This window comes from Rutilus rutilus, assembly GCF_951802725.1.
Source record: "Rutilus rutilus genome assembly, chromosome: 3".
NCBI lineage: Eukaryota > Metazoa > Chordata > Actinopteri > Cypriniformes > Leuciscidae > Rutilus > Rutilus rutilus.
In genome coordinates, this window is record NC_140211.1 from 27,381,544 (window position 1) to 27,400,379 (window position 18,836).

The window sequence follows — 18,836 nt, forward strand, 5'->3', positions numbered from 1 at the left end:
TACTTTCTAAATTAAATTATCTTTAAAACTATTTATGACTTAGCTGACTGTCACATATTATCCTGATTTCTAACTTATATATATATATGCATCTTTCATAATTCACAGTCATAGATTTATTTATTTTTGACCACCACCAATATAATTAGTAAACCAATGGATTTTCACATGTAAAATCAACCATAACAACCATTCATAATAATCATTGATATCTCCACCTTCATTTGTTTGAAAAACAACTGGAGTTACATAACACAAAATCATTTTGTAATCATATGTAATCTGTAGAAGGTAGGACGTGAATTGAAAAATGACACCTTTCACTGGAAATAGAAATTCCATTATTGAAGAGCAGGTTTCTATAAAACTAGGGCAACTGGAAAGAAAGAGAAAGACGGAGAAAAAGCAGGAAAGAGAGCTGTAACAGTACCTGAGGTAAAGTTACTGGTGAGAGAGCTCTGCCAATGAGGAAAGAATTTCTCAGTGTTAGGTTTCATCCTTATAAACTCTTGTGTGAACCCAGCACTCTTGATCTGAAATGATTTCTCATCACTTGAATTGACTCTTAGCACTCCATAGACAAGAGTAAATAATCGGAAAGAGAAGAGCAAGCAGACAATTTAGTGAAATAACTCACTGGAATCAATCTATGTAATCAGACACTGAATCATCTTCATCATCTTCCACTCATGTATATGTCTTATCCCCCTAGTGAATTGATGTATTGCAGTTACATAACTGGAAGGTTATCCAATCAGACAGAGACAATTTGTCATTCACAATGAAAAAAAAAAAGTTGCGTGAAGAACGCACAGAATAATATCGGTCCCTGGTCAATACTAACTTCCTTAATGGTTCTAATTTTATAAACAAACCCTCTGTACTTTACAATCCAGAGTATAGGATAACCAGATAGAGGACGTCACACGATCCTTGGGTCATATAGATCTCTTTTTACCTGTATTTTATAAGATCTGGTTTTAATGTCAGTTGCTAAATTTCATCTCTAGTTATTAAAATGATATAATAGGCTAGTTCACATTTGAGGCTGTTATTGTCCGGACAGTATATTTACTGAAGATTACAGAATTTAACAAATAAAGCAAGACCTAAGTTATTAGATCTATTTGCATGTGTCCTCTTGCATTGTTAAATTCATATTTTTGCTTTCTGTAATCAACTCAGAGTGTAACTAAGATCCATTTTAATCTCCACCTGACAAGAGTCTTGCATGAATTCAACATGACTAAATGAGTTTCTTTTTTATCTGTAAGGAATTTGAGGTATTGTTAGGTCATGAAAACATTTTACTATTAGTTTTGAAAGTGAAAATTCAGGTTTGGGTAATGGACAGCTAAGGCTGTAATGTATTCAGTCTTTCATGTGCGTCAATGCCTGAAGCGCTCGAAAATCAATGCACTGTCGCTTTAAACGAAGTGAAAACCTCGGTGGGTGTTACCGTTGGACGTAAAGAGCGAGAGTAGGGCGGGGACAACATTAAATATGTATCAGTCTAGTTACCCCTCAGAGACTCAACGCAGATGAATGATACAGAGTTGGAAGAGCCACACACGGGCCGCTTCGCTTTAATAACGTCCAATTTATCCGACACTTCCAGAGAAGTGTAAATGGGCAGACTAGACGCTCAGTGGATGAAGGCGTCTTGACAGTGCAGACGAGCGCACGTCGCTTAAGCAACACATATTACTGATAGCAATTTTTGAATTGGATTTCAACAATTTTGCAACCAATCTCACCTTTAAGATTTTTTTCCAAGGGCTTTTTTTTTTTTTTTTTTTTTTTTTTAATTCAAAGCCGATATGGACACCATATTGGACAACTTCGCGTCGGACAAACTTTTTCCTAATTCCAACCTGTTGGACCTAGAGGATCTGAATGAGAGCGATTTCTTATCCAATGTGGTAAGTCAAACCTCCGCTTCTTTCATTAATAACAGCAGCAGAGAGGGGGAAAAGCAGAATCTGTTTAATCTGTTTAGCTAAAAATATGCTCATGCTTATATTACATGATTCTTTATATCAGCAGTATATATATATATATATATATATAGGCTATATATTGGGCTACGTGTGTTTATTTCTGTGTTTATTTGTCACACATGTCTGGGATGTTGTGCTGTAAATTACACATAAACAAGAGCAGGAGTTCTCAAGCTGTGAAGTTTGCCCAGCTGCAGACAGATAGGGTCACTTTCCAACTTCAACCGGACCTTTGGGTAGCGGGGGGAAGTCTCGTTAATGTTTAATTATTCAAACCACGCCCACACACCGTCTCATGCTGTTTAATCAAATCACGCCCACGGATTGCTTCATCCTGTTTCTAGTGTCCGGCCACAGCCGGTGAATTTAGAATACTTTGCACTATATTTGCTTTTACTTTGGAGATCAGAAGCACAACTGACGGGTTTACCTGGTATACAGTAAAGTAATAGAGTGAGGAAACTAGTTTAGCGGAAAACCTATTTACCATCACTTTATTTTTTACACTAAAAGTGTCTGTAGGCTATATGCTCAAACCATGCCAATGAAAAACAAAAGACCAATACTACTTCATCTTAGGTGATATGGCAGTTAAGTTAATGCTATCTGTGAGGTAAAGGTTGTATATGAGGTAACAAACTACACAACAAAAAACTTGTCTCCATGTGAAGACATTAAAAGTTATAGTCAGAAGGAACCTTTCACCCAAAAATGTACTCCTTGTTATAATTTCTTTCCAAATCAGACTTATTTTGAGAATATCCTAGCCACTTATTTTTATATAGTCCCATTCAAAGTGAATTACGACTTGGGCTGTCGAGGTCCAAAATGAAAATTGTCGATCAATGTATTGGAAATATAAAGTATTATCAAAGTGGTCTCTCTGGCTCATACATTATATTCCAAGTGTCCTTGAGCCAAAGACTGATCCGGTCCCCATTCAATCCATGGAAAAGAGCGACCAGTGCATTATCCCTAATGTGTTCCACGGAAGAAAGAAAGTCATATGGGTTTAGAGGGATGAGAGTGCATAAATGAGGACTGTATTTTCATTTTTGCATCACATGTTCCTTTAATTAGGTCGTCTGAAAAGCTGTGTTTGGGTTGTTAATGCAAGCTAACAGTTCCATGAGCATATGATCCATTAGGAGCCCAGGACACTTCTGCAGTTTCCACAGTGATTCAGACACTCCTGTGGATAATACAGGACTGACACACATTCATGCTGAGGTCCTTTTAATCCCTTCCCAGAGAGACAGAGAGAGAGGGAACATCACAAATGTCACTATTACGATGCTCAGATGAGATGGAACAGTTTTGACCTTTATATTAAAAGGGAAGCTGCTGCATCATCTTAGGATCTCTTTGGGATGTACAGACAGGAGATGTATACTGCAGCCTCTTAAAAATGAAAATTCTGTCACCAGTTGCTCACCCTCATGCCGTTCCAAACCTGTATGACAGGATATTTTGAAGAATGTTTGTAACCAAACAGTTTTGGTGACCATTGACTTCCATTGTATGGACAAAATTGACTTATAGATCAACAGAGGGACGGGTAGATGGATAGATCGATCGATAGACCTAATCTCTAATGAAAACCTGTCTTGTCTTATAAAGATGTGCGTGTAAGGGTTTTTAATGAAGATTTTACTTTAGTGCCTGTCTGTCTGTTTTTTTCTTTTTTCTTTTTTTTTTCTTCTACTGGTCTGTTGGTTGTTGAGGGTATTTAACGGGTAGTATTCAATCCAGATGTCCCTCATTGAATAACAGCTGTGCTCCAGTTTGCTCTGTAAGGACCTGATTGAGGCGAGAGTGATGATAGAGAAAAGAAAGAGAGGCTTGTGAGTGAAGAAGGCTCATTCACAGCTCCTGATAGCTGTCTGTGTATGTGTGCATGAGCGTATGCATGCCACTGCGCCCCTGTGTGGGTGTGTGAATAGACGTCTGTGAAAGACCTCTCCAGACCCTCCATGGTCCCCCACTCTACTCCTTGGTGTGTGTGTGTGTGTGTGTGTGTGTGTGTGAGAGAGAGAGAGAGAGACACTGGCCCTTGAAGGCTCACTGAATGACTTCCTTGTGCCCTCCGAGAGGAAGCTGCTCTCCCTGCTCCTGGGTTACACAAACTGGTTTCTGACTCCTGCGTGTTTTTGTTCATTCATTCTGCCATTATATTTATAAATGTTAGTGAGTTGTTCCTGCACTGTTGAACTGAGATATTTATAACCTGGAATTCCTACTAAATATCCCCACTATAAGGTTTGTAATACCTGAAATTACCTACAGGGTGGGGACCATCCAAGGGTCCCAACAAGGAAAACTGCTTGAAGTTATAGTTTATCAAAAAAAAAAAAAAAAAATTGACCTGGAATGACCAAAAATGTAACTAGAAGTAGAATGACTTTCTTTCTAACAGTGCAATAAATGTGTCTGAAGCTTTCAGACTTCAAAAAGGGAGAAATAAGTATCATAAAAGTGATTCATACAAATCATACACTACATAAAAAATATCCTGAAGTCATGTGTAATGAGCAGACAGACATTTAAGTCATTATTCATTGACAATTGTCCCCTCCTGTGACGATTTATGCAGACCAGTTGTGAACTGAATGAGCCAATTAATTGAAAAGATCTGACACAAAAGAATGATTTGTTCATTTCTACTTCTCATGTGAACAGTAAGGAGATCTTGTGCATATGTCAACATTTTGAAATTTTTTCACTAATTTTAATGAGCCACATTTAAGATATTTTATGGTCCTTTTGCATCATTTTTGAAGGTGAGTTGGAGGCTTAATTTTGTATTCAATGAAACAATAGAAGTTTGAGTTTGGAACAACAGAAAGATTAGCAGAGTGAATTATGACAGAATTTGAGTTTTTGTGTGAACTATTACTCTACCAAGCATGCTAAATAATGCTTAAATGAAAATGTAAAAATGCAAATATATTTGAGTTGTCTTGAATAGCGGAAAGAAAATATTAGTAGCACATAATAAAAAAATAGACGTCGATGGAAACTCCTTGCAATGATAGTAAAACGTGTGTGTGTGTGTGTGTGTGTGTGTGCACGCCTGGCCGTTTAAATCACGACTTTAGCGAAATTGCATGGTTTGTGCTGAAAGGTGGAAATCAGCATGTCAAACTCTACTGTGTGTTAAAGCTAAGATCACAGAGAGGATCTGTGAACCACAACAGCACAGAAAAACCTCAGGCTTTAATTATTTAAATTACTTTATATTATATATCTGCTGTACTTCTGTAGTGCAAAGGGAGATGATGTGACACTGTCTCTGTCTGTGGATTTATATTGTTGTGTTTATACGGCTGTTTTTTGCCCATATTTGTAAACTGAGAACGGCTCCGGTGACAGAGATTGATTCACAGTGTTAATCTCATGAACAGGAGGCTCTGATCTGTCTTTTTCGCACTAATAAGTGAAGACATTTATTAATCTGGAAATACGAGTCTGACAAAAAACGATTAACGCGCATCTGCTAGTTGTATGAACGGTGTTTGATCTCACTAGTCAAAATAAGATATTTTAACTACAGAACTACATACAGAAATAAACTTATAGGTAATGAAATTCATCTCTCTCGTTTGCTCTTAGTGTTGGTTAATATTTGGCACGGGCGTATGTCATACCACATGGAAATTAGCGAAAAAATTCAGAGGAAATTTTCCACATTATATGATACAAAGTCATCTACCAGTCTGACGTCTTTTACCTGTTCATTCACTTCCCACACTTAATTAAAAAACAGAAACCTGAATAGCAAGGGTGCTCTGATGATTTCCCTCTTTTTTCCGTGTTCCGAAGAGAAGAAGATGAGTCAGATTCAAGACCATTCTTTTGAAGCACGTAGCGTGTCTAAACGCTATTGAAGAAGACTGGAGATGAAATCTACAGGTTTGGCAGGTCTCACTTGTCCTAAAGGTTGTTTCTGCTTGGTTAGTTTGTCTTGTACACTATGAGCCTGAAAGGATTGGCAGCATGGATACCATATATGTGACCCTGGACCACAAAACCAGTCACCAATTAAAATTGAGGTTTATACGAAGCTGAATAAGCTTTCCATTGATGTATGGTTTGTTAGGATAGGACAATATTTGGCTGAGATACAACTATTTGAAAATCTGAAATCTGAGGGTGCAAACAAATTTAAATATTGAGAAAATCGTCTTTAAAGTTGTCCATTTATGTTGGCGATTGTGCTGCATTCGCTCACAAAATAAATGTTTTATATATTTACGGTAGGAAATTTACTAAATATCTTCATGGAACATGATCTTTAATATCCTAATGACTTTTGGCAGATAAGAAAAATCGATCATTTTGACCCATACAATGTATTGTTGGCTATTTCCACAAATATACCCGTGCGACTTGTGACTGGTTTTGTGATCCAGGGTCACATTATGTAATATCTGATGCATTTCATGTGTATCCTTTGAAGACAGGGAACTCAGTTGGCATCCAAGACCAGCTATGTTGTTTTTAATGCGATGTGACTGAAATAATGAATTATACATGGACACCTACTAGCAAGAGTCTGGGGGTGAAGGATGTGGGTTTGGAGTAGGAGCAGGTGAGGAGCATCTGGATGGGAGGAGTGAAGGAAAGGCAATGCATTCCTTCAGAATTTCCTCTCAGATGTACTGGATGCTTCTGATGGAACACGCCCAAATAAGAAAAAAGAAATAGAGATAAATAAAGAGAAAGAAAGTAAGAGGTTGCATAATCTTCAGAATGACTATAGGCCAAAGATAAAGATGATACAGCTCTAACTGTTACTCTCAACGGCTGCAAGCTACAATTAAGATGACTGTAAAGAACGAAGGAATTATGACACTCTCTGGGTGTGATACAGCCACAGAAGTTCAACTCTATGATCTTGGAGCTTGATTCATCATAGCAGCCACATGATTTATCCCACTATCTCTTCAATCATCCCCGAAATTAAGTTTTTCCAATCTGTGTGAATCTAGAGAACTAATCCATCACCTGATATAAATTCATTCCCTCTATATCTGTAATTCTCACATATAGTTTTCACACACATCCCTTATCTGTAATGCACAGGAAAATGTATTAGACGATCAGTCCCAACTGACGTAATTTCGTCATTATGTATTGCTAAGTAAAGGTTGAGTATGGCTGCTTTTGTCATACCTTTGGGCTGGGGTTTTAAATTTACTTGCATGATGGACACAAATAGAGAGGATAGAGGTCATTGAGGTGTGTTCTTACGTGAGCACACATTCACACACGCACAAAATACTAAATCAGCAGTTAGTGCATTGAGCTTTAAAGGTGTGTTAACCTTGGTCCTGTCAAACCAGATCGTTTCGTTTTTTTTTTTTTTTTTAATTGCTAAATGCTTTGAATAGTTGTGTAGCATTTATAAAGTATGTTATAGACAAGCAGTTGTTGACAGATAATAGTGGCCGCTGACTGTTGCACTCCTGGAACTGCTCTGTTATTGCGAAAGCCTAAAGATATCATCTAGATATATTTCATTTCAATATTTCATTTCAGTTAAATTATGCAACATTAAGTTTACTTCTAAATTAACAAGGTAAAGTTTATCTTAAATGTTTCATTGTATCTCTCAGAATAAATCGTATTAAGTCAAATTTAAATATAATTTGGCCTGAGAAAGTCTGAAGACCCACATTCTAGACATTATTTTAGTGCTTATTGACATAACTGCCTGTGGTTGAAGAACAGTCAGATGTCATTTTAAAATGTCATTTTAAAACGATTCACATGTTGAACTGCTTTGAAGTGCTAAACTACCCCAGATTAATTCTTCTTCATTCCGCAGCTGATGTTTTATTTCACTGACATGCCAGAACTCCTCCTGCTCTCCAGGCACTCTCTCTATCTTTAACTATCTCTGTCTTTCTCCTGAGGGTCTGCAGAACTGTGGATGTTGTAGAGGTGTCCACCAACTGCTCTGTTCAGTGAACCCTTCAAATCTATTAGATTTAACCTCCAAAGAGTATTCTGTCTCAGATGAATTACAGAAGCAAACTGCGAGCTGCGATGATGGACAGAACATTCCAATATCTCTTCCCCTTCATTGAGAAAATGACCAGCAGTGGTAGGAAGCAAGTCAAGTTAATGTCTTATTTATATCCAGCACACTCATCTATAGCTTTGGTCAAATCCTATCAGAGTGTTATTGCGACTCAGATGTTGGCCTGAATTACTGCCAAAAGCTTGATCAAACAGGAAAGTCTGAGCTGGAACACATTACGTTACAGAGGTGCAGAGCCTTTGGGGTAAGACGAGAAAGAATTTCCAGACCTGCGCTCTTGGTTTGTGCCCAGTGTGTCTTTTGACTTCTAACCTTTTCGCAAGAGCATGTATAACTAGTTCTTCACATGTGGAAAGACATATTCTTAGCCACATTCTAAGCCAGTGAACCCTGCAGAGGCATATGTGTATTGTGTACCCACTCTTAGCTCCGTCTCACCCCTCAGGCTCTGAATAAACATGTCAGGTGGGTGTCAGTGTTTGCAGGAACATGTCGTCAGCTTCCCTTGAGGTCCCTAACTCAGAATTCCACCATTGTCTCCCCAGGCTCGCTCTCTACTGAGGATCAAAGACACAGCTGATTATGTTAATTACGTAATGACTATTAATTCCAGGGACAGTATAACAAAGATGATAATGAGAGTTAATGGATTTTATTATAACTGCAATGGATAATGTATTTAATTCCCAGCACAATTCCAACTTTCTATTTCACATTGTGACTCTCATTATTGTGTCTATATTTCACAATGTGACTCACATTTCTTGTAGTTGTCTTAATATCTCACACTTGTTACTTTATTTCTCATTATTGTGATTTTTATATTTCAGAAATTTCAAATTTTACTATATATCTCATAATTGCAACTTTATCTTTTACAATTGTGACTTTGTTTCTCATTATTGTGGTCTCACAAATTTGACTATTTCTTGTAGCTATGACTTAATATCTCACAATTGTGACACTTTCTTATGATTGTGATTTTATATTATTGTTGAGAATTTGTCTGCAATGTTATTTTTCTCACACATGCAAATACATAAACGTATTTACACATATTACAACATATTTCACAATTGTGACTTTTTGTTCCTCATTATTGTGATTTCATCACTCACAGTGTGACTTTCTCATTAATTGTGACTTTGTTTTACAATGTTACAATTTCTTGTAGTTATACTCTCAATAGTCATCTTAATAATATATTAAAAGAGAATATATTTTGAAAGAGACAAAGCCTCTCCTTTTCCTCACTGTGGTCAGACAGGGACAGACTAGACTAACACAGCTCTTTGGTCTGTATACAGGATATTCCTCTGCCCAGGGCTGTTTTGCCTCAGGCTCATTTGAGAGAGGCAATTTAGACTGGCAAAATTACAGAGTGCAGGGAGCCCTTTGAAGGGGGGATGGGGAACACATCTGGAGACCCACTCCCCTCCCGAAGTGCAACAGTAGCAGAAAATAGAGGGTGGTTATGGGGATTCCTTGCTCCTTAGGATATCCCGTTAGTTCACTTGTGTCCTCATTTCCTTTGCTACCCTCTTCTCTGAAAGTTACAGTTGGCCTCACTGTTGCAGTTTCTTTTTCACTGCAGTCATGAAAATCCAGTTCTAATTTGTCAACATTTTTCTCATACTCAACCTCTCTGCCATCCGCCTTTTCACCTCTAGAAGAGCTCGTCTGGTTTGTTGCCCTCAGTGGCTCCTGTCTGGAGGTGGGGCTGAAGCCCAACTGCCTCTTGTGGTCATGGTTCTCTTGCTCTGTGGCTGACAGCGAAACGTAAAAAAAAAATCTGGAACTGGAATTAAGAAACCAGAGGAAAGCGAGAGGGGGAAGGGACTAAAGAGAACGTTTTTGTATTTGGAAAGTTAGAATGGGAGGAAGAAGAAAGTGAGAGAATGACTAAGAGAGAGAGAGAGAGAGAGAGAGGGGAGTGAAGGAGCAGGAGGAGAGCAAGGACTACAATAAAACCTCACGCGCAGACTTCTTTATCAGTCTGCATTCAAAAAGAGTTGTACACATAAGAACCGGCTTCCTTTGAAAACCTTTTGGTGAGAAACCCGTGTGACCTGATCTCTAGGGAGGTGGGTCGGACGGTGGTGTCTGTGTCTGGTGGCAAGCTTACCGAAGTCTCAGACTGCAGCTGTGAACTTGACGCTATGCCTGTAATCTAAATCAGCCCTCACCTGTGAACACCTGCAGAGGCCTGGCTCCCTCGATTCCCCTCGATCTCCCCCCTCTTTCATGCATGCTGAGCGGATCATAATGAGCGTTAGTTCACGACTATCCACCCTGACCCATCTCTGATCTCACACAGCTGCCAGCTGGAATCTGAATTTTAGAATATGAACTGGCTTTAAATAACAGATGTGCTGATTTGGAGACAATATGACTGTAAAGATGCATCTTAACCCCACATTCACACATCAGTGTCCTTAAATTTAGGTCAAACATGTCAGATCCACTGCAGATGAGTTTAAATAGTTCATGCATGCCTCTTGGAATAGAAAACTCTAAATATTTATAAAACTGATCAGATCATGCTGTGGCTGAAGCTCTGATATTCATGCTTCACATGAGGGAACCATATTTTTAATTGCATCACACAGTGTAAACACTAACCATCTGCAAACTCCATCTTCAGTTCAAGAACTTCTCGCCCTCTCCCCCTTGCTCTTTTTATGCCACTCTGAGAATGAATCTCCCCGTTGTGACTCATTGTTCTCAGAAATAACTCTTCTGCTCAGCGAGAGGCACATATTCCCAAAAACATTGTGGGCTTGGCTGTATTCCAAATTCCACTGCTGCTGAATGATTTTTATCAGCGTATTTATTTTTCCAAAGACTAATGTGTTATTTTCATGTGCACCGAGCTGCTCCATGCGCACCCTGCACTCCAGCTCCAAAATGACAAGCTCCCCTCTCCTCATTTGCATACTGAGATCCGATTGGCTGGAGTGCAGCTGGAGGTCTGGAATAAGGGAATGGAATGCGATGAGTCGAGCAGGCGTGCAGTTTACCAGCCCGCTTAGACCCGGACATGACCCAATCGTTACTTCAAGAAAATGGATCAGATGGAAAAATAGGGCATTGCTCAGTCTGCACACACATTTCTTGCAGTGCTGCAGCTGTGGTTCTTTTTCCACCCCCATTGGAGGAGAGCCGAAGTGACAAACCAGAAATATTTAAAATGACAGTATTTGCTATAATAGTGAATTGAATAAGACATGTATTGAAGAAAAAAAAGTGGGCCAATAGGTTTATTTTTTAAGAAGTCTGATGCTACTGTTGCTATTGATATTATATCGATGATGTTTGATCAAAAACAAACCGATATATAAAAACAATGTGAAGTATTATCATTTAAAAGAACTGTATTTAAATATACCTTTTTTTTTTTCAGGATTCTCAAATGAAAAATATCCTGATCGCATGTACTTTCTGTCTTCTTTGATATGTGAGAGTGAGAGCTTAGGAAGAAATGAGTATGCGTGTATGCTCCTCTTGTTTCAATGCCTTTTGAAGCTCTACTGTTGGAGGCCTTCTTTAAATAAAATGCAGAAATACTACTTTCTCTTCCTTGTTGTGCCCATTACAGCATAGATAAAAATCATTCTGTGTTTTGAGAAATCATACAGAGCATTTAGCGAAAAAAAGCCCGCTAGGGTACATATGTACCCGCTAGGGTACATATGTGAAGGGTCTGTTGTTGTATAGGACAATCTGATCCAATAAAGCTGCTTGCATACCCACCTGACCACTGATCTATTCTGGCATTATACCAATGCCACTTTAAATAGCAAACTTTTTTTATTCCTCAAAGTAGCATGTTCCTTCAGTCTGCATTTTAATGTCATTATCGTAATGTCATCATTCTACCTTTTAAAGTTGAGAGGTGACCTTAAAGTGTTGAGAATATGACTTATTGTCATTTCTTCCAAAATCTGCAAAAAGAGACACATTCTTCCAAGTTCTTCTGGAATTCTTGAGGAGCTTTCCAGATGTGGAATTTCAGGACTCTTGCATCAGCACCCCAGCATTGCATCATTACCGTTGGCCCCTATAAGGCCAACTGAACACCAGACACCACAAGAAACTCTTAACTGACACTTGTCATAACAGGAAGGTGCTCCACAGAGAGATAAAGCCGATTAGAAAAGTATTCTGACTGTCTGCTCCGATAACAGACAGGACCACACAGACAGAAAAGTTGCACACGTGAATGCAGGTTTCTACCAAAGCTCCTTCATATGTGACCCTGGACCACAAAACCAGTCACGTGGGTCAGTTTTCTGAAATTGAGATTTATACATCATCATCTACACCGTTGATGTATGGTTTGTTAGCATAGGACAATATTTGGCCAAGATACAACTATTTGAAAATCTGGAATATGAGGGTGCAAAAAAATCAAGACATTGAGAAAATGGCCTTTAAAGTTGTCCATTTATGTTCGCGATTGTGCTGCATTCGCTCACAAAAATAAATGTTTTATATCTTTCTGGTAGGAAATTTACAAAATATCTTCATGGATCTTTACTCAATATCCTAATGATTTTTGGCATAAAAGAAAAATCGATCATTTTGACCCATACAATGTATTTTTGGCTATTGCCACAAATATACCCGTGCGACATGTGACTGGTTTTGTGATCCAGGGTCACATATTATGTTTGCATTTTGCATTAGTAGATTAATTGACAAAATTGTTTAGGCACTATTAAGCAACGTAAAACATAGGCTACAGTATATGCAGCTCACAGTTGTGAAATAGCACCTTCAGTTCGGATTAATCAAGTCTGCAAACATATCCGCCCCACACATCCAGGAGCAGGGGCATTTGACGAACATCAAAGTTTTAGGGTGGGACTGTTTATACTGTCATTCTCAACTGTAGTTATTAGCTCAGCACTGACGGCTGGAGAGCTGCGTCAATTCGTGAACTCTATCATCAGGGTGTTCCCAGGATGTCATTCATCAAACAATACGATAACTGACATTGCAGGGTTTGTTTCCTCTGCTTATGCATCCATATGGTGACGAACAAGTTTGACCAGAATACTGCAAACTACACTCTTACAAATAAAGCTTTTTTGCAGCGATGCCATAGTAGAAGAACCATTTTTGGTTCCCCAAGCAAAAATTATTATTACAAAGAACCTTTTTCCTCTATAAAGAACCCTTTGTAGAATGGTCGTTAAAAGTTCTGCCAATAAAGAACCTTTATTTTTATAAATGTACAATACTCAGGTTTGTTTTTTTGGAGGCTCTGTTTGGTAGACTGGGGACAGCCAGAGTAAACATTCATAACAGCAGAACTTTCCCAGTCCTCTCTTCACAAAGTCGGGCCGTGGTTAGGGGTTTGTGTGGGAACTCACACAGGTGCTGGGAGTGTGGATGTTTGCACGTGTTGCGTATGTGTGATCTGTGTGATCTGTGGATAGTGTCTGGTTTATATGCTACCTGCCCTACAGGTGTGCCATTCACACACCTGTCCCCGTTCACCAGGATGTAAACACGATCAGGTCCTCTCACACCTTTGTCACACCCTCGCTCGGCAAACACACGTTCGCATACCCTCAGTGCGGAGACGCACTCACACGTTCTTCCATTGGTAATGTGACGACAGCTTTTTTTGGTCTACCTTTCAGACACACGCATTAAACTGAATGATAAAAGGGGCTTATCAGTGTTGCTCTGAATTTCAATAGTGACTATATAAATTATCATTTTAAAAGAGGCTATATATCAAATGAGCCTCTCAAGATGTTATTTGAGTTGATCTTTGCTTATCATGATCAGGGAGTGGGATGAATTCAGCCAAATTATTATTTGTTCTTCCATCACTATTAGAACATACAGTATTCAAAAGTTTGAGGCCGGTAAGATTTAAAAAAAAAAAAATTGTAATCATCAGATAATTTTTTAAAGCGCTTTGGGTGAACAGTATGAAAGTGCTATTTAAATGCCTCATTCATTCATTCATTTTTGAAAGAAGTCTCTTTTGCTGCACCAAGGCTGCATTTATTTGATCAAAAATAGAGTAAAACAGTAATATTGTGAAATATTATTATAACACACTATTGTAATATATTTAAAAATGTAGTTTATTTCTGTGATGTCAAAGCTGAATTTTCAGTGTCACATGATGATTTGGGGCTCAAAAAACATTTCTTATTCCCGTGCTGCTTAATATTTTTGTGGAATAGAAAAAATGGATAGAAAGCTCAGAAGAACAGCGTCTATTTAAAATATAAATCTTTATTAACATTATAAATATCTTTACTGTCAATTATGATCAGTTTATTGCACCCTTGCTTAATAAAGTCACTTAGTCTTCCTGAGGCCACATGTAAGTACCCAATCTAAAATGAACTAAATGTATTATAACAAAAAGTAAGATTCAACCATCACTAATTAATTGTCTGTTTTCGTTTCACATAAAATGTATCTTTCTTTTTTGTGGTCTCTCCCCTTCAGCACTTCTCCGAGCAGATGGAGGACTTCTCCAATGACCTTTTCAGCAGTTTCTTTGATGATCATCTGTTGGCGGAGAGGAACCCATTGCTTGATATGGATCTGGACCCTCCAAACCCAGACATCCAGGCAGAACACAGCTACTCTCTCAGCGGGGACTCTGCCCCTCAGAGCCCCTCCATGCCCATCAAATCAGATGATGATGCAGGTTAGCAACCGGCTTAGCATACCCTATTCTTTCTTCTTCTTTCTAGTCATCATTCACGCAGAAAATCAGCTCTCCATGCTAGATTATCAGGAGACGATTTTGCAGTCTTGATAAACGACAAAGTTCTAAAGATCATATATCAGCAGGTTTGTTTAGTCTTTCCTCTGCATCTCTCCTCCTTATCTCCTGGAGCACCCGTGCAGCACAGGGTTCCTTGACAAAGCGCTAGCCAAGAGCTCAGTCTACCATTGGAAGCTGGGAATTCCAGGAAGACTGCCAACACTCACACTCGCTTACTCTTTCTGTCAGTTCGTCCGCCTGTCTCTCTCTCTTTCGCTCTCTCTCTCTTACTCACACACACACGCCATGATCAGGCCAAGGAACTGTAGACATCCATAAAATAAAAAAGGATCTGGTTTCCAGCTTCAGATGGAGAATTTGGTGGGGGTGGCTCAGAGAGTTGCATCATCCTGAACTTAGGTTGACTATGTGAGGAGAGTGTGTGCTCAGACTGCGGCTTCTTTCCAGTCAGGCTTTAAATCAACAGAGCTTTAAAGACGCATAAAGGTGCTGCAGGGTTTCTCAGTCCATTTAGCCAGACTTTACTGCTCTGAGCATCCAAAATGAATTTGGTCTTTTTTGAACATATTCATGCTATTGTTTCTTTCTCTCTGCCTTCTAGAACTGACAGAAAAACATGCAAACATGTTCCTTTAAGATCACAGCGGCAGTTATACTTTAGGGGTACAACGAACAGACTGTAAAAAAACATACATATTAGCAGGATGCGACTTGTTAAAAAAGCAGAGAGAGGGATATTTGAACAAGATTGTCATTGACAACGTAGAAATACAGAGTATTTCTATAAAAAGAACAGTAAAAATGCAAAAAATAACTGAATTAACTCAATTTTAACATTTAACTTGACAATACATTTAATTATACAATTTACAGGCATGAGGAATTAAGGGTAAGCTGTCAAAAATGTTGAACTTATTTCAGCCATACAGACAAATTTATATTATCCTTTTTCCAGGATAAATCGTAGTGTAATGTAAGATGTAATTAGACCAGTAATATTAATCCAGTATTAAGTACATTTTAGAGGTAAATAAGTAACAAAGATGTCCCTTTGAGGGTACCGTCCCAGTGACAAATTTTTTGCATGTAGGGAGTTTAGATGACCACAATGAGTTCAGGTGTTTCAGTAGTATCATGTGATATCCCCTCTGACCCATAAACCTGCCCCTATAAAGACTGTGTGCAGCTTTAGAGGGCAGTTAAAGTAAGCACTGACTGGTTCACTACTTTGTCTCCTGTTGCTCTGCAGTAACTTTAAACCCGCTAATGAGCATCGCTCTTCCGTCTCCGCCGGCCTGGAGTCGCCCCACTATGATACCTGCTGTCCTGAGAGACATCAAAGCCTCACAGTGCCCTATGGGCAGGACCTAGTAGCGTCTGTAGAGTATAAGGAGGGACTTTGGAGATTTGCACGTAAAAATATCATGTATAAACAACTTTTGTTCATGGCAATTCTTTGTTTGAGTATACATGACACAATAGCCCCTTTCACACATACTTGTCTTTACTGGTAAATTACCGCAAGAGATCATGTGTGAATAGGACCTTTAATAGGTAAATTACCGGTAATGTGTTCTGTGTAAATGCGGAATGAAGATTACCGGTACTATGATCACGTACAACGTCAGACTCAGAACGTGCTGACGTAAGAAGTCTGCTTTGGGCCAATCATAAAGTTCTTATGGAGATGACGTGATTACTCAGCGCTGTTTACAGTAAGCTTTTTAATAGTTTTTCTATTTAAATATGCGCTAGATGATCATCTTTGACCATTGCGCCAGGTCTCGCAGCTTTTCAACGTGTCGCGCTCGAGACCCACCCTTCTATGACAATGGCACAGAGTATTATTTTAGCTGAAATATTTGTGTAAATACTTTGTGCCTTTTTCCCCATGCTGGTGAGCCTTTTACCCCGTGTGTGTGGCCCACCTTGCCACCTCATACATTTATAAAAAATTTAAACAAACAAGTCACTTTTATGCCACTTTTTAAACTTTTTACTTTTATTTATTTTCACACAAAATCTGTTGCCCCATCAATGTTCAATAAAAAACTTTTTTTTTTTGTGTAATCATACACTATGAGAGTAGTGAAAAACTTGGGCGTGCCTTTAGCCCCGTTGTACCCTATATGCATGACTTTGACTGGCATGATTTCAGTCAAATTAAAGGGTTTACATGACATTTTAAAAATATGAATTACTGCTTTACTCCGTCTGCAAAAAAACTTTTAATGTGTATGCTAAGCTTACCTGAAGTGAAGGTCCGTATCATTGCTACTGACTTTAGTTTTTGGATCTGAATATTTAAAATGTTTATATTGTGTTTTGGATGTTGAACCTTATAGTGTGGTAAGTTAACTAGTTCAACCAGCATAAGGATGATACCAGATAAGGATGAGAGGTTCCCTGTAGATGCAAGAGATGGAGATGAAGATTTTTGAGAAAGTGTACATTTGGTCTAATCATGTTAATCCCTTATTCACAATAGAGACTCTGTGAGTGTGTTTGCTTTAGTGCACCGTGGTGAAGAACAGACTCTTATGGTCTAATCTGCCATACTGAACTGATGGTTTGGGCGCTTTTACAGAGGTTCCCCACAGACAGAGAGCTATGAAGTATAAAATTCAGCTCTCTCCACCAAACAGCAGAACTCCTAAAGAGCTTTGCTCTCCTGTCGTAATCAGACTCCTGCTGATGTCCTTCCCTAACAGAGGACTAACATGAAAAACCTGCCATCCTTCTTTTACAAGGCCGCATAATGTTTTACTGATTCTGCAGTGGAGCCTGCACACAAATGCTACCGAGGGCGATGTGATAACGAGGGCTCCCTCTATTTGCAGTGCTTTCCTCCCCTTTGAAGCATCCAGACACGTAGAGCTGTTCTCTAGCCACCCTACATGCCGCCAATCTCTCACCTGCCCCCTCCCACCCCATAGGCTTTTGTGTTAACAGTATAAAGAGAATATAATACTCATTTGCCTGTAAGGCCCTGTTTAATTTTTTTTTAAAGCACACAGATTCATTACATTGCTAAATAATGTCTTGTACACTGTAATACATTAATTTATTTTTTTTGTTTTTGGCTGTCCGTGGATACATTTTTTGTTATTCTGAAAAATTAAAGCAAATAAAGAAAATTCAAAGACAATGTGGATCATCTAAAGCACAGAATACAGTAAATAAATAAAAAAATAATAATATATTGTTTTGTTGGGTTTTTTTTTTTTGTATCATTGTACATAAGTTTATTATCAGTGGCTCACAGTCCACAGGATTTTGCTATTTAATTTTTCCTTACTTAGGGACCGCTGTTCTTGCATTTCTGTGCTTTTTTATGGATGTCTTTAGCTGTCTGATGGATGTCTTTCTCTTGCCATTAGTGCCACGTTTTTTAAGACCACTCCAACTGTCAAGTTAAAACAGTGCTTTGAGAGACCAGTATTCTGTTGCACTTCCTTTTTTTTAACTTCAGAAGCATCTTTGTGTCTTCTGGGGAACTTTAATTAAGTATTGTCATTACATATGTCAATCCCCAGATCATTTCTATCATTTCAACAAAAATGTAAAGAAGCCTTTAGTTTTTAACAGACCTCATTCATCTGTTTTCTGTTTGTTTGAGTATGTTATTTCTCTCCTCAGACTCAGAAGGGATGTGGTCGTTCAGTCAGGATCTCACAGCCATTCTAGTGAAGCAGGAGCCCAGCCTGATGTCAGAGAACTGCCCTGATACAGCGCCCCCTCTGGCCAACTCCAGCACCTGCTCACACCCCCTCACTCTTGCCCCTCCGCCACAGAGGAACCACACTGGGGAAAAGGTAAGAGAGAAGGTCATTACAGCTCCCTGTTTCACACTGTAAAACACTGATTCTTCATGGTCGTCATACCATGGCTGTACCCAGCATTGAGGTCTCCAAGGTCCTGACCTCTGTATTTTTTTCTGAGGTGTATAATAATAGTCATTAAATACTTGCCTAATAATAACTGTACTTTGGTGCTGCAAATATATTGTACACTGCCAAAATAA

At 38.7% G+C, this 18,836-nt stretch overlaps 1 protein-coding gene across 2 annotated transcripts in view; it reads left to right on the forward strand.

Annotated features, from left to right (window-relative positions):
• Nucleotides 1-1,526: 1,526 nt before the first annotated feature.
• creb3l1 (cAMP responsive element binding protein 3-like 1) overlaps nucleotides 1,527-18,836 on the forward strand; it is a gene marked incomplete at its 3' end in the record, with an annotated part of 31,772 nt that continues 14,462 nt past the window's right edge. The window contains exons 1-3 of one of the 2 annotated variants that reach the window (XM_084404188.1): nucleotides 1,527-1,922; nucleotides 14,527-14,731; nucleotides 18,452-18,627. In XM_084404188.1, the coding sequence (XP_084260314.1) occupies nucleotides 1,821-1,922; nucleotides 14,527-14,731; nucleotides 18,452-18,627 (483 nt within the window). In that variant the 5' untranslated portion in view covers nucleotides 1,527-1,820. The remainder of the gene's footprint in view (nucleotides 1,923-14,526; nucleotides 14,732-18,451; nucleotides 18,628-18,836) is intronic. The other variant, XM_084404189.1, reaches the window with a different exon arrangement.